The sequence below is a fragment of the Colossoma macropomum genome, unplaced genomic scaffold, assembly GCF_904425465.1.
Source record: "Colossoma macropomum unplaced genomic scaffold, Colossoma_macropomum, whole genome shotgun sequence".
Taxonomy (NCBI): Eukaryota; Metazoa; Chordata; class Actinopteri; order Characiformes; family Serrasalmidae; genus Colossoma; species Colossoma macropomum.
Genome location: NW_023494790.1, coordinates 30742986 through 30758920, shown reverse-complemented (window position 1 = coordinate 30758920; position 15935 = coordinate 30742986). Strand labels below are relative to the sequence as shown.

General features: G+C 40.5%; 1 protein-coding gene across 4 annotated transcripts in view; it reads right to left on the bottom strand.

Moving 5' to 3' along the window:
- Positions 1–15935, bottom strand: part of LOC118809592 (transformation/transcription domain-associated protein) — a 117090-nt gene that overhangs the window by 70604 nt on the left and 30551 nt on the right. For all 4 annotated transcript variants that reach the window (XM_036573052.1, XM_036573056.1, XM_036573055.1 and 1 more), the window contains exons 27-40: positions 15709–15870; positions 14967–15063; positions 14406–14527; positions 13090–13260; positions 12732–12800; positions 9563–9682; positions 9055–9174; positions 8306–8470; positions 7777–7958; positions 7460–7658; positions 2495–2623; positions 1856–2122; positions 562–768; positions 304–462 (exon numbers count right to left, since the gene is read on the bottom strand). In XM_036573052.1, coding sequence (XP_036428945.1) covers positions 304–462; positions 562–768; positions 1856–2122; positions 2495–2623; positions 7460–7658; positions 7777–7958; positions 8306–8470; positions 9055–9174; positions 9563–9682; positions 12732–12800; positions 13090–13260; positions 14406–14527; positions 14967–15063; positions 15709–15870 — 2169 coding nt within the window. The remainder of the gene's footprint in view (positions 1–303; positions 463–561; positions 769–1855; positions 2123–2494; positions 2624–7459; positions 7659–7776; positions 7959–8305; positions 8471–9054; positions 9175–9562; positions 9683–12731; positions 12801–13089; positions 13261–14405; positions 14528–14966; positions 15064–15708; positions 15871–15935) is intronic.

Below are 15935 nucleotides of genomic sequence, written 5' to 3'. Positions count from 1 at the left end.
ATTCAAATCACCTAATTACTCAGAACACATATCATTAGTGGGGATATTTCTGCTATAGTGTCTTGTACCAAGGAGCTTTGCATTAACTCCCAGCCTTATGTAACAATCCATTTTAACACTAAAAGTAGCGAGCCAGCTAACTCTCTTACAATCATGTGTTCTTAAAAATTAAGTATCTATGATAATAAAACATTTGATTTCAATAAAGATCATTATTATTTCATTGCCTACTTTAACAGATTTATCTTGGTTACAACAACTTGTACAACGCTAAAATGCAACAATTAAAACTCCCATCCACACCTGTTGATCTTTGATCCTTTGCAGCTCCCATTTAATGACCACTTCAGCCAGGTCTACAGCCAGTTTCCTCTGCTCTATGGTGACGCTGGGGGTGAAGCCCAATCGCTGCATGGCACTGACCATGTGCTGTACCAGGTGATGTCTCACAGGGTAGTATACCTAACAACACATGCGTGCAGAGAGCACAGTGAAAAACTGACATAATAAATCACTGAGTGGGACAGCAAACAGGCACCCTTAAAAAGTGCAGTGGCATACCCTGAAGTGCTGCACGATGAGATGCAGGATGTGCACCAGCTGCGGCACGGTATGGCCTTCCTCCACAATGATCTTCCGAGTCCAGTGGGTGAGCATCTGGTGCCCATCCTCCATGCGGGCAGGTACCGCTGGTGTGAGGATAGCCATGGCTTGTCGCACGATGGCACGGGCCTCCATAGTGTGAGCTTTCAGCAAGCTGTGGAACACCTACACATGCAAAACATACATATACACATTACAAGTGGACAATGCAAGAGTATATAAGCAGATAATCAAAGTAAATACGCACCTACAGCCATATGGAAAAGTTTGGGCAATACTGTTAAAAAATGGTGTTTTAAATGGTGTTAAAAAGTGAAATCTATGCAACAATACAAAACACCAACAACATATATGTACACAAATTAGGGATTCACAGTAATAGTGGAATTGGCAGATAATAGCCATAGCGAAGACTGATTTGATTTCGTAAGATATTATTTTATAAATAATAATAATTTAAAAAAAAAAACTACAGGCTATCCGAGATGGTGAAGCCACTCAGCATCGAACTATTACTGTGCAATATTAAACCCAGACTCTGACCACAAATCCATAGCAGGGAACATGTGGCTTAAAATTTACACAGAGGAAGGCAGTCAATCAAAAGTCTATAAAATAAACAAACACTAAACCTCTTTTTCACCTGAGCTAGCGCTACTAGCCTAATGACAATGTATTTCACTTCATGCTTTTAGCTTGAAAAGTATGTGTTTGTAAAGAACTTGATAACTGATATGAATTGTGATAAATTCACTACATTACGTTGAAAGTTTTATTCAATTCAATGAGCTTCCTGCTTATCGGCCTCTTTACTATTTGACTAATATTTGATTACCAGACCGATGTTTACATGTTTATCAGACCATTAATCAAACCGATATTTGAGGACACATTTACTGTATTCTAGAAGAGCAGAAAGTCTAGGCGACGCTGTATTATATTTGTTTTACTGCAAATTCCATAAATGTTATAGTTCTCTGTATTGATAATCAATGTGGATTTTAGCCCCAATTTCAGGATTGGCACTAACACATGAAAAATACTTAGTATCAGCCCAGAATTGTCATATCAGTGCATCCATAACAAGAATTTATATTAGACAATATTCAATTACATTAAAAATATGTAAACAAAAATACCATTCTTACACTGTTTTATACAAAATTTACTTAGAACTAAAGCACATTTACAAAATGAATCCAATTCTCAGTGATTTGAAGAACATTTAACTGCTTGCTCCTAATCTTCTAACCTGCAGGACGATCTTCTTGTGAATGGCGAACTTGGCTATGATGTGGGCCAGGAGCAGGTGGCCGCTGTACTTGCAGGCAGGGTCCACACAGGCTTTGGGCAGCAGGCAGGGCCAGGCAAATGTCATGAGGCGCCTGAGCTTGCTGTTCCTGCTCTTGTTATTGTCATGGATGTGGTGGGGCGCGTGTTCCACCAGCAGTGTAGAGAACTGCAGCAGGTTGATCCTCAGCGAATCCAGAAGGTCAGCCTGCTTCTCTGGGTCTAGCACCTGCAGGACAAGATCACAGGCAGGTCACATGACTACCATCTCGCTTTAACTACAACAGCTGAATATCTGAGGTGGCTAAGGAGGACGGGGCTAAGAGGGTGACTGATTGCCACAGTTATTGCCAGGAGGGGAAGAGACAATCAATTTGAGCGTGAAAAAAATAGAGGCCATTAACCCGAAGCTTTATTTGTCTCAGCTATAATCGGATTCGAAACAACACAAACACTATGACCTTTATTGAGGCTGTGACATTTCTTCCAGGCAAATAACAGCCTCGGGTCAGGGGCCTTGATGAACATGACGCTTGGTAAAGAGAGAGTGACAGCTTTGTCGCAGCAGCTAGCGGAAAAGTATGCGGATAGAACAGGTTACCTTGGTGATGAACACACTTGTGATGCTCTCTGGATTGTCTCCCTCGGGGTTGGGGGGTCCCAGAAGCTGCTCTCCCTCGCCTTTCTCAAAGCTGTACAGAAAGGCTGGGTGCAGGATGTGTTGCAACACCTTAAAAAAAAAAAATAAATTAAATGCATATATATATATTATTTTTTTTTATATGACACCAACAAACACAAATCAATCCATAAACAAAGAATTACATTTATCATTCTCTCAGATCAGCAATAAAACAGCAATACTGCTTCAAAAGCTAAGCCAAGACTGCTTTAGTGACTAGCTTGTCAAGTATGTGATATAATTTATTACTTGCAAAGCACTTGCTTAATAGATCAACCTCAGGCAGATTTGTCAGCCCAGGCTAGAATAAAGCCATTAAAAAGTGTGACGAACAGAGAATGAGAAGAGACGGGTGCTGGGTGGCGGCTCTGATTTCGAATCATGGACGGCAGTTCATTCTCCAGCTCCGTGATATTAATCACACTGACATGAGCGAACATTACAATAATAATATCATTAGACCATTTGTGTTCCCCTCTGGCTTTCCTGCTCAACTTTCAGGGATGGAAAAGACAGCAAAAATGTGACGCATGTGTGATAAAACACGTGTGATAAAACTGTCAAAAATGTGCCAAACATGCACAAGAGATAGAGAGTGAAGGAAACAAAGCAAGAGGAAGAGAAACAAAAGATGTATAAAGAAGGAAAACAGGAGAAAGCAAGAAAAAAATCCTTTGCTTTTTCTTACATTTTTTTGGACACCATTGTCCTCATGACTATCTGCCCTATATACACAATGACAGTGTCACCTCTACCAACAGCTCTCCAGGACAAACGTTCAATCAGTAAATTTAGCACATGCCTGATCACTCAGCATCATGCAGAGTAAAACCATCAGTCTAAAGTAATTACACAGAACAAAGTTGAGGACTGGATGTCAGCCCCTCTGGCTTACTTAATTTTTAATGCACCGATGGTAACTACAGACTTGCGGGTCACAGATATATTAACCATTGCTTCATTTAGGAAATGGAGAAGCTGGTGAATAAGAAGCTGACTTCAGATTCACCATTTAGGCAGAATAAGTTGAACACTAGTTTAACTGCTCATTAACGTTTTAACGTTTTTTTTCTCTCCCACTGATAAACACAGCATTAGCTAGCCTTGTGGGTAACCTAATTTAGCAGTTAGCAGTGTTAAACATATACATATATAGCTCAACTACTGTACTACACTCAACTACCATAACATTAAATGTAGGCTAATTGTGATTTCTGCCCAACAGTACCGGTTTTCACGTTACTACAGCAAACGTAGGCATGGCCGACATGAATGTTGCCAGGCTTATTTGGGCTGAGAGGAGAAGTGATGGGGACAACTATGAACTCACCATGAACACTGATAACCTTTTTGTGAGGTAAGGTTACTCTGTTTGACTCCGCCTGAGTCAGCTGATTGTTGCGATTTGTGGCACGTGTGTGTTGCCAACAGGGCAGCTGCAGAGTGGCCTCTGATGGACAACTACACAACACTCAAAACACGATTTAATGATCTGTCTTCCACCTCTTTTTTCTTTTTGTCATTTATCGTTCGTTATGAATGTCTAGCACGTTATGCAACTAACACATATCTGTCGGTAATATCAGCACGCTGATTTATCGGTTGGGTTCATTTTTGTGTTCCATACCTTTTTGCGTAGCTTTTTTTGTTCAAGGGCCCATAACAAACCTCAGCATAAACAATTTTTTCTCACTTTTTTGAAATAAAAGTAGCAGTAGTACATTAACACTGTTAAATATTGCGCGTTCTGACAATGTCTCAAAGTATCATGAAGTTATATCTTAGCCGTATCTCCCAGCCTTGACTTTAACACTCAGCTTAAGTGTTCAAGCGCTTCCATTTGAATACTTCACGTATCAGGATCTGCTGCAGCTATACCCAATTACGCCTTCACAGGAAGGTGTGTGGCAGCAGCACTCGAGCTGAAAAACATCACATCGCAGTGATCAATAATCATGTCTGCCCTCTCTCTGATGAAATTCAGACCAGTGGACTAAAACTAGCTTTGTCTCTCCAGGTGAGAAAGTCTCGCCGTGCTGGTCGGCTGTGCTGCGCTGTCTGACGATGGCCGCTGTGTATGTTTTTGTTGTTTACGCATGTGTAAAATAAATGACAGTGTGTATAGTGCTGGTATCAGCCGGGCCGCGGGGCTGCAGGTGCACCTTCATTATCCACCACCCTAATGAGCCCCTCCGCCGTTAGCGTGACTGATGGAGCAGCGCAGACTCCATTACACACTATCTATTACAGCGGCACACAGACACCCGCACCCCTCCCCCCTCCAGAACCTGCCGAGAATAACGCCCAAAACACGCATTATGTTAAAACATGCAGCTGTGCCCGCTCTGGGAAAACATCTCCGTGTGCACTTTTACCAGCAGTGCTTTGGATACGGATGGCCTGTTCTGACAGACAGTGAGGTTTGGTTATGCAGAGCCTTAGAAAAGCGGTGACGGGTAAACTGTCAGAATTTCCTAGTTTGTAGGAGAACTGAAATTGAAATCTTTTAATATTGAAAGTTTCTATAAAACTTCATGAAAGCATGAAATCTGCTACAAACTATTATTCAAAAGTTAGGAATCAGTGTTTTCAATAATGTAAAACCTATTTGGTTAAATGTACAAAATGACTTTACAACGCTAGTCCTGGACTTCACCACCAAACTTCACCAGTTTCAAATAATTAGAAGGAATATTTCCACATGCCCAGAATGAAGGATTCTAAAATAAAGAGCAGCCTTCTCCACACTTTGGTGAATGCAGTGGAGGTGAACTTAAATCGCGCCAACTCTGCATTCAACATGCAATATTGCTAGTTAGTAATATCACAGATGGTGGTTCAAGCTTAATCAGATCACTCTAAACAAAGTGACCAGTATACTTTTTGCATACATTTTGTTTCGCATAGCTAGCTAATAAATCAAGTGATGTCTTCAAAGTGCCCATTGGAAAATGTGTCCACATGTGCACAAACTTTCTGTTTATAATGACCACATGATATTACTGGGCTGGCAGAATTTACGAAGAACTTTTTTGAGAATGAATATTAAATTAGCCATGTTTTTATCCTGATACAGTGGGCTGTAAATGTCTCAGAAAATCATTAAAGGCTATTATTAATAACTATTTAAATGAGGGAGGGAATTAAATCTTTCGTGGTTTCTTTTTGTTTTGTTCATTTCATACATACAGATAGAGAAAGGTATATGAAGGCCCCCCATTAGAAGAAAAGTTTTTTCAGGGGATACACATTTATTAAAGTCCAATGTAATATATTTAATTAAATGCATGTGTAAGTTGTGATAATTGTTTTCTAACATTTCATCATTATCACTTTCTTGTGTGATTTTCAATAGCTGTAGATAATTGGGTAAACAGATAATTACTGAATATTAACGATGATTTTATATTTTATTGTTCACAACATTCATAAAATGTTGAATAAGACTCTAAAAATCACACTGGGCTTCTATAATATTTAAAGCTAGACAGCGCAAATAATCTGACAAGTGATTTCTAACTTTTTAAATACAGTGTACATTCACGTGCATAAAACCTGACAGTGAAATAGGCCACTGAAATACTGCTCATTTGACAACTATGCTTAGTGAATCAGACTCCTCAGTGTGAACCAAATCTCCTATGTGAAGACATCCATCCACGCTCTCTACTGCCACCCGCCCTGCAGCCTGTGCACTATTCCATTTTGCCTTCTGATTGCTCCCCAAACTCAAACTAAGGTTGAGCTGGAGGCTCATGAGCGACGGCCATTAAAGTAATCTGCGGATAAATATTCATTAGCGCTCCTCGGAGAGCTGTGGCTTGGTGTGCTGTGGAGACACGGTGCCTTTGAGAGGCGAGCCGAATGTGTCAGCCATAGCTGCTCACTCTTGCCCATACATATTCAGCAGGGCCAGCTCACGTGCTGGATTAGACACCCGACGCTGGGGAAGCGTGACGGCAGTGGCGTGTCCCGGCCCTCTCGGCCGTAATTAAGCACAGGGCTGGTGTTTGTGATGCTGGCCGTGCAGCACAGAAACGCTGGCCATGTCATAAAATCGGTCACACCCTCCAAGCTAATAGAGGAAAAGGGTCATAGCAAAGTCAAGCTACAGTTTAAGGCTCGGGTGATGAATTGCTACCAATAATTCTCAAAATGAAAATTTTTTTCAATGTTGATCAAATTAATATATAAATAGTACACATTAAAAATATTAATGCAATTATTCAACTGGTCAGCTCCTTAACTTGGCATTAGCAGCAAAGACTCACTATTGCTACTTCTGTATAATCTGTGGCGATGATAGAAGAGGAGTGAGGAGTCATCTAGCCACTGACTTACAACAGTTAACAAAATTGAGAGGTAAAGTGCTATTGCCAGTGCTAAAATTTGGAGAATTTTAGGTTTAAGTTTGGAGAAATTTAAGTTTAAGTTTGAGGAAAACATCTCAGAACAAGAGGAGACTACGGCAAAAAGGCCACAGATCAGTCGCAGTGTAGAACAGGTTCAGTCTTGTTTTCTTACCTTAATAGGATTTTAGTTATTATACCACAAGCCCTTTGTTTTCCAAGTTCAAAATACTATTCATTCACACTTAGTTTTAAGAATTCCATATCAAATTTTTCAAGCTATGAAAAAATAACAACAACATTTTTGGCCACAGCGCCCAGTCCTACAATAGAAACTCTTAGGTGTTTTTGTCATAGGAGTTTACAGGGTTCAATTTCCAACGCTTTTAAGTTCAGATTCCTGTCATTCAATCATTATGTACCAAGCCCAGCACCATTCAGGAACATGTCAGGGTTCCTTCGTATAGCACTTTACCAAAAATGATCAAAGGCGACTATAATGAGTGTGGATATGGCCGGGCTCAGTGTGTCTCACCTTGGCTTTGAGCTCGTCATTGAAGTGTGGATCGTTGAACTCAACAAAGCGAAAGAAGAGGGCTCGTTTGTGGGTAATGTTGTAGTTCTTAGGGATTTCTTCCTCCATGTACTCCTTCAGGAAGGTCATGTTGCAGAGGAAGCGGCCAGTGAAGGCTCGCAAAAGCTGGAAGAGCAGCTCAATCTCTGAGTAATTGCGTCTGTGAAACAAACAATTCAACAGGTTATGGACACACTTGTTAGTTTTAAGCAGAAATGTATTTTCCTGTATACACAGTTTTCTGTATACCACTGATGTGAAGACAATAAAACACATACTTGCAATAGCTGAGAAGACAGTAAGCCAGCAGTTTAGGCTCCTTCCAGTTGGTGGCGGCCATGTTGTCTTTGCGATGACGTTCCTGGAAGGCCTCGCTGACCCACACGCGCCTGAGCTGGCTGACCAGAGAGTGCTGCCCAGCCAGCCAGCCTTCATCATTTTTCACTATAATGCTTATAATCTGAAACAAAACATCTTATGTTTCATAACAATAAATGATAACATTTTAAAATAATATACTAAAAGCACAGTGGTTAGTACTTGATGCAACGTGGTTAAAGACTGGCCCGCATTATTTTAACCAAAATTAATTACTATTATGCATACGATGTGATGATTCATCAAAACATCCACAGGTTGCTCAAGATGTTCACATGATCCAATACAAACAAATAAAACAATTTATAGACTAACTAATGGGCAAATTGTATTCTTCTGCTATATGAACATTGCAGAGGTAAGTCGACAATTAACAATCAATGCATTGTACAGCCGCTGAATGAAGGGTGTGATGGAGAATCCACTCACCTTAATAGCCTGGAACTGCAGATCCAGTCGAGCAGTGCTGGTGGAGGGTGACCCGGGCCGCACTGTGGCAGCTGTACCTGCAGGAACCAGCAGAGGAACGAAACGGCTTGGGTTTGAAGCCAAAACGTCCCGGAGGGGCTTGGCATCTTTGTGCTTCAAGAAACTCTGAAAAGTAAGGATTATCAGATCAGTGGTTATTTATTTAGGAAGTACACGTTTCTAGAAATAATCTGACAGACATACATTATTTAGTAAACCTAAGCTGTACCTCTACCCCTTTTGATCAAAAACACCTTCATTACAGACTCTGAAAGTATTTAAGTATTGACAGTAGTATATATACAAAGTGACACCCTGTTCAGGACCACTGCTGACCAGATATTGGGGTGGTGGACCATTCTTTGGATGCAGTGACAACGACATTATAGTGGCACATTAAGCTAAAAAAGTGGATCAGCCACAGTGGTGTTACTGGGTTTTTGTCTTTTAAATACACACCTCAAGGTCACTGTAGGGTTCAGAGGAACTGCTCAGCAATCAAACATCCAGCCAACAGTGGTTCTAGGCTTAAAAACTGTCCACTGATAAAGGGCTAGAGGATGACTAACAAACATCTGCATAGAAAAAGACCTGCTGTCTAACTACACCTAAAATTGTACAAACAAGTCATCTGTATCTCAAAGTGGCCTTTATGTGTAAGCACTTAAAGACACAAATTTTGTCAAACTTGTGTACATTAGATACTTTACCATGAACATGCGGCTCCACTGTGGGTCATTGAGGGTGGCCTCCATCATGAACAGTTCAACAGTTTGGGACGGATGACGGGTCAGGAACTTAATGAGAGGCTCACGGAAGGGACTGCCCGCCTGTTGCACACACACACACAAAAATTAATAAACAACAAACTGTTAGGTTTTTAGTATATTTTACATAGCACATGGACCAATGCCTTAAAAGCCCATTTCAAGGAAAAAAACGAATTTTCGATGTACTACGATGTAGTAGACACTGTTAAAGCTCCAAATCGCATCATTCACTCCCAGTCCATATATGAAAGGTAAGCTGCAAAACAGCCCATTCTGAATTCAACAGCCTTTTTAATTCAAAGGGATTAAGAGAGGTTGAAAATAGTCATGTAAAAATCAATAATGAAAGTTTTTTGACCAAAAAATACAAGAAAAATGTAGGATATGGGCCTTTCAACAGACCATGCCTTTAGAGGTAGACAGAGTACAGAGAAAAATAAAGCTGTACCTCAATAAGCATGGCTCTCTCAGTCTTCATCACCACCTCCAGCAAGGGTTTGACCAGAGTCTGTGGAGCAGCTGGGATCAGGTGGAAGAGGTTTATGATGGCTGAGCAGATTTTCATCTCCTGTAAGGAAGAAGGAAAGAGAAGGAAAATACTGTCAGTTACTGACAACTGAACTTACTGGAGGGCTGTGGTGCACACTAAACAGCAAAGAACAGAGGGAACAATCCTCAGGAACAAAAGGAGAGGGCACAGAAACCTTTGTTTTAGTTTTAACAAAAGTGTAAAATACAGTTTGTGTGAGTAAGTATGTATATTAGACTGTGGCGCTTCAAAACATGTGTGCCTAAACATAAGTGTGTTACCAAGGACGTGCTGTTAAGGCTGCCACTGAGCAGGCAGGTGTGAATGCTAACTAGGCTAACCACGCTATGTGATGTTAGCTAGGTCCAGAAACAGTGGGAATGTATTTCTTTGACAAACACATATTGGCACATCGCCTATTGAAGGACAAATACTTTGGCCAAAATTAATCTATGCCTGTATACAAAGTCCTCCCTCCAATCCCCACCCCAGTTTCCCATGTATGATCAGAAATCTGTTCATTAAGTCTCACGAACAACTAAATATCAAAATTATTTGAGATGCACACCCCTAGCCCCCCCCAGTAGGAATTGTTCATAAGTTCTTTTTTTAGCTCTTTGGTTAAACACAGAGACATAAGATTGAAATCTTCTGAAAAAAAATTCAATATATTATTACTAACAAAGAAGTAAGTCAACTTTAGAGACATTAAAAACATTCAGTGTCCCAATTGAATAAGTAAGCAATCTGACAGCCAACTTTTCAAAAAACTTCACAAACACACACTGAATCCAGAGGGCACCCCAGCAGGCTTGAGAGGGGGTGGCTCAGGATCAAAGTGAAACTCAGGAGTCAAACACGACACCACAGAAAAACACAGGCACGGTTACAGAGCACTCCACTAGCACAAAGAGAGAGAGAGAGAACCACAAGCACAGGGCGAACGAGGGCGGGGCCAGTGAGGGCCTCCCAACACAGTGCCATCTCACCTCCACACCCTCCATGGCAGGCTGCTCCGGAGCAGGAGACAACGGACACAATCAGCAAAGCAGTGAGTGACAGCAGAGGAGTGAAGAACAATTAGTGAGGGAAGGGTGATAGAGAGAGAAAGACCAAAAGAAAGAAGAGAGAGAGAGAGAGAGAGAGAGAGAGAGAGAGAGAGAGAGAGAGAGAGAGATAAACGCAAAGTCAGTAGCTACGTTTCCATCCAAAAGACATTTGGCGAAAAATGTTAAGCAACAACAGCAGCAAAAAATTTACAAATTTTTATCCACGCATCTTCATTTTATGACTTAGTTTGTGCAGAAAGTTGATGGAAACATAGCTAATGACATCGTGAAAGTGAGTGAGTGACCATGTGAGAGAGTGAGTTGTGAATTGAGATGGAGTAAGTGAGAGCGAGAGTGGGACTGACTGGTGTCTGAATTTGTGTTGACAAACCAAAACCATCTCTTCTCTCTCACATTTAAAAATTTTTCTTCTGAAGATGGAGGCCTAAAAATGAACTTTAACAAATGGCAAACAGTGACCCACAGGTGCAATGATCAGTCAGCAAAGGTGATCACTCCTAAACATACCTTTTACTTAAACACAAAAAAATCCTCTATCAAGTTTATATGATATGCATGGTCAATCTGATAGATTGCAGAGCACTACAGGAAGTCTATGTGGCAATGCCACTTCTGCTGTACCGCTGCACCATAAAAGAAGAAATCTATGCTGTGAGGGACAAAGCAAAGGTAGAAGGCATAACGGTTCAATGACTTGACAATCTGATTAACAGATGATCAATTACTTGATTTTAGGGATGTTTTTGTGAAATAACCATTTTTAGTGTTGAGAAAACAGTGTACAGTAAATATTAGTTTCAACTCAAGCTGCAAAGTTGCTTGCAAAAGTCTACAAATATTTCAGTATTTTTGTTTAAATGTAAACAATGTCATTCAGAGTGGCTTGAAATTCTTTCTAAAGAATTTCTAAAGATTCTAAAGAATCTCACCGTGTCTGTCTTCTACGACTGTCAACATTACTTCTAAAAACTCGTAAAGACACATTTATGTTAACTTGTTTTGGATATTAAAAATAATGTTTTACAGTGAAGCATTTCACTTCAAACCACTCTGAACAACTTTGTTTACACCCCAACAATTGAAATATGCAGGGAAAAAAAAAATCAGCAAAATTCCGCTACAAAACTTAAAACACTGTGGGGCCAGTTAGTTAAAAAGCTTCTGTAACAGATTCGGATCAGATCAGGACATCCCTATTTTATGTATTTTACACATTATAAATTTCTATATTTCATTGCAACCCTAATTACTGGACCACTTCACTATTCAGTATCTAAGATTATAGTCTAAAAATGTGTCATACTCAAGTCTCCCTCTGTTTCTGTAAAACCAATTTCCAGTGCATGCATCCCAAACCCCTCCCCTTCACCCCTGCCTGACCTTGCCTCACCCTGTCCCTACTGCAGGTATATTAAAGACTACAGGAACAGAGGGACAATTTGCATGTAATGACAATATATGTAGGGGAAGCTGGTGCAAACAGAAAGCTAGAAAGACTGGCAGTTATTTGCACGATGTGTGAAACAGCAGACCTCCTCCTTTCACCTTTTCTTTCCTTTACAAGGTTATCTGCCTGTAAGATAACAAGAATCCAGCGCTCAGAGGCTCGTTACCAACCCAGCCCCAGGGAGCCTGGCGCCTAATTAATCATTGATTGTAATACGGCCACTCGCACCTTGTGTGAGAACAGGGTGCGCTGAATGAACTGCATCACACAGCCCAGACACCTCAGGCCCCTACTATTACTCTCATTACATACAGTACTGCTGGAACAGAGCTACAGAACTGACTGCAGAGCCTTGAGCTAAAGCAGAAAGACACAAAATCATCACAGTGCGAGGAATATCTGTACTGAAGGCCTGATACTTTACCCAAGCGTATGGGAAAAAACAGAGAAAGGTCACACTCAAGAACACCAGCACCCAGCAACAACTCCCAATAATAGCTCACTGAGGTCCGTTGAACCCCAATCGAAGCAAGAGCAGAGCCAGTATCCAAGGAAACGAGCTCACACTTACACTGCCATCACTGCGCTGGCCTCCTTTATGAGTGAGCACCACCACCTCCATCCACTTCCTTAAGTGTTGCTGAAAGAAACATAAGAAATGCTCCTGACTTTCACTGTAACTGTTTGCAGCACAAATTATATCAGTTTGTATTCTAAAACTAAAGCAAGATGGTAAAAAATGTAACATTGTGAGACATTTTCATTATATACAATATGTATCATATTTAGAATTTTTCGAGATTTGCAGCTGGGGAAAACCCGAAGTACAGTGTTTTTTTCCCCCACAATGACATGTATGTAATGCCCATCAACAACCTATAACAGCATATTATAGCGTTTAAAATGTCTTGTGAGCTCTTCTAACTCACCATCATCTGGTCACAGAACTTGTCGTTGAAGGAGTTGGGGAAAAGGCGTGTGACGGACGTGAGTCTGTTGACCACGTTCAGGGTCAGGCTGCGATAGTCTCCCAGCATCATCAGCAGAGGCCGCATGTGAGTGTGGATTTGATCCACTTCAATAGTGGCTCCCTCCAAGAACTGAGAACAAGGAGACACACAATACATTAACATCTAACCAGATCTACAAACACTTTATTCTTCTTTGTTGTAGGCTAAGAACATGACCTTCCAAAATTAATTCATTAAAAAGCATTGATGTGTATTAGTACCGATTCGATATCAGCAGAAAATGCTGGATCGGATATCAGAGAGGAAAAAAGAATGAATCTGATCCAATTCTGTAACAAATCTAGCATGAAATAACACAGATTCAGACTGTGTGATGTGATGACAGGCTGTGTATTTCTTCCTGCAGGGTAGTAGAGTGTTTCAGCAATGATAGCCTACTTTTAGACGTTCTTCTCAAGTGAAATGCTTCAATTAAAAAACTTACATAGTTAATATAGTTAATATAATGCAATTCAGGTTTGTGAGGTTTAGGGGAATTCCACTAATATTTTTGAAATTTCAGGATAATTTTACTTGTTAGATGCTAATGAACTCATATTGACTGGTTTGATGTAAAATGCCCCATTCTAAAAACTTGCCAACTCAGATTTTCTTTACAGTGCTTGTGTTAGGAACTAGGAGCCGAAATATCTACAACACAAACACAGTACTTTTATTTATCATTCAAAACCACCAGTAAATCTAGTCTGAGTTTCCATATTTAATGCTGTTAATAATAAAATTATGGTATATCTGAGAAACACTGGGTACCATTTTGCTTTAGGCATCAAAAACCTTCTGGTCTGGTCTGGTTCCTGTAACCATCACTACAAACAATTCTGACTCGTTCTCTGCTTCTCAGAGAACGGAGCACATTTATGTAAATAAGATTTCAACTTAAAGGGAGACTGCTTAAAATGAGAAGTACCAGGATATTACACAGTGGTGCCTAGTTGCATAGTAGTTCACACAAAAACACACCACCTTTCAGTCTTATCCTGTCAAGAGTCAGGGAGCAGAAAAACTCAAAGCCCAGTGTATCTCCATTAGCAGTGGAAAGGCCACTCTAATAATGCCCAGGCTGGCCTTCCACGGCGAGATGATGCATCACAGCCACATTCATTTTCCTCTCTGCCTGCCTCACTCCATCCTGTATTGATTGTTCCTGGCAGAACTCATTAGTGGCAGCAGGACAGGGAGAGAGGGAGGAAAGAAAGGAGAGAGAGAAGTCTGACCTTTCTCATGCAAGCCTCCCCAGCTTCCTGCAGTTCACTGTTGGTGGAATTGAGGGCCTTGAAGAGCGCCGCGATGATCTTCTCTCTGGACTGGGGCAGGTAGTTACAGGCCGCTAGCGCGTCTACACACAAACCCAGAGAATAACCATTTGGTGTGAAAGTAAGACACAAGCTCAGGCTCACAGACGGCTCACTTACTTTTACCAAACTCTTGCTGAGTACATCAAACACAGTAACCTTCACAATTCCCCTAATTTAAAATGCTCATATCCTACATTTTTCTTGCATTTAATTTGTCATCCTGACGTGTATTTATAGCGTTAAGTGTGGTTTTATGCACCAAAACCAGTCAATTTATTTTTACATGACTATTTTTGTCCTCGTAATATCTCTTAGAATTGATGCTTACATATCCATATTGAGGTCTTATTTTAAATAAGTAAAGAAAACCCAATTTTCAACAGTATGGGCCCTTTAAGACATTTTCAATTAATTGGCAGAAACATTTGGTTATTTTCAATGTTAATGAATCAATGTTAATGTGTACTGAAAGTCACTCACTGAGTGCAGCGATGCGTAAGGGCACCAGCGAGGACAGGCTCTTGTAGCAGGGTAGTTTCATCAGGGCAGCATCCTCAGCTTCACACAGATTCAACAACTACAACAAAGCACAAATACATCAATGAATTGACAGCCTAAAGCACACAGGGACCAGAGCTGGGCGATACATCCACAACTAGGACTGCACTTTGGGAATCAGACAAGATTTATGCTCCAATCAAGCAATTGGCGTTCAGCCAATTTATTATTTTTGTTTTGGCTGAACTGTGTTGCGATTTTAATGATGTAAATAATGTGAGGCAGGTAAGTGCACTGTCTCTGCATTTGAATGTAGAATAATGCATGACTCGTGTTAAATGGACACTTGCCTTTACATTCGATGAATTCGATGAAGCACTTTACTTCATTAATGTTATATAAATATAAAACATACTGGCACTACTATGCATCATGTGTTAACCACCCCACATGGAGTGAGTTTCAGGTAATGAAACTGGCCAAGAAAAATCAGCCATTGCCATACAAATTCATAACCGGTGCAAAAGCATTGTTACAATATATTTTTTCAAATCAATGTCAATAATTATCAGTGCTATTATACTTCCTAACGAGCACATTTAAATTCTCAGTTTTAATTACAAGCAGTATTTTGAATGCAGAAAAAAAACATTCAAAAAACTATTATAAACTGTTAACTGTTGGAAAAAAAAACAAACAAAAAAAAAATAAATAAAACACTCACCTCAGTGTAGAACACTTTGTGCTCTACGACGCTAAGGTCCATGGTGAACAGGCGGGGCTGCAGTGTGGTGCAGAAGGTGTTGCCCTCCATCAGGCCAATTTGAGCATTGGCAGGCTGGTGTCGCAACAGGTGTTTTTTCGGAGGAACCATGTCCTGCAGAACCTGAGTGCAACAACATGCACACAGATTAGCCTTTAACTCATTTAGACAACATATAGAGACATGAA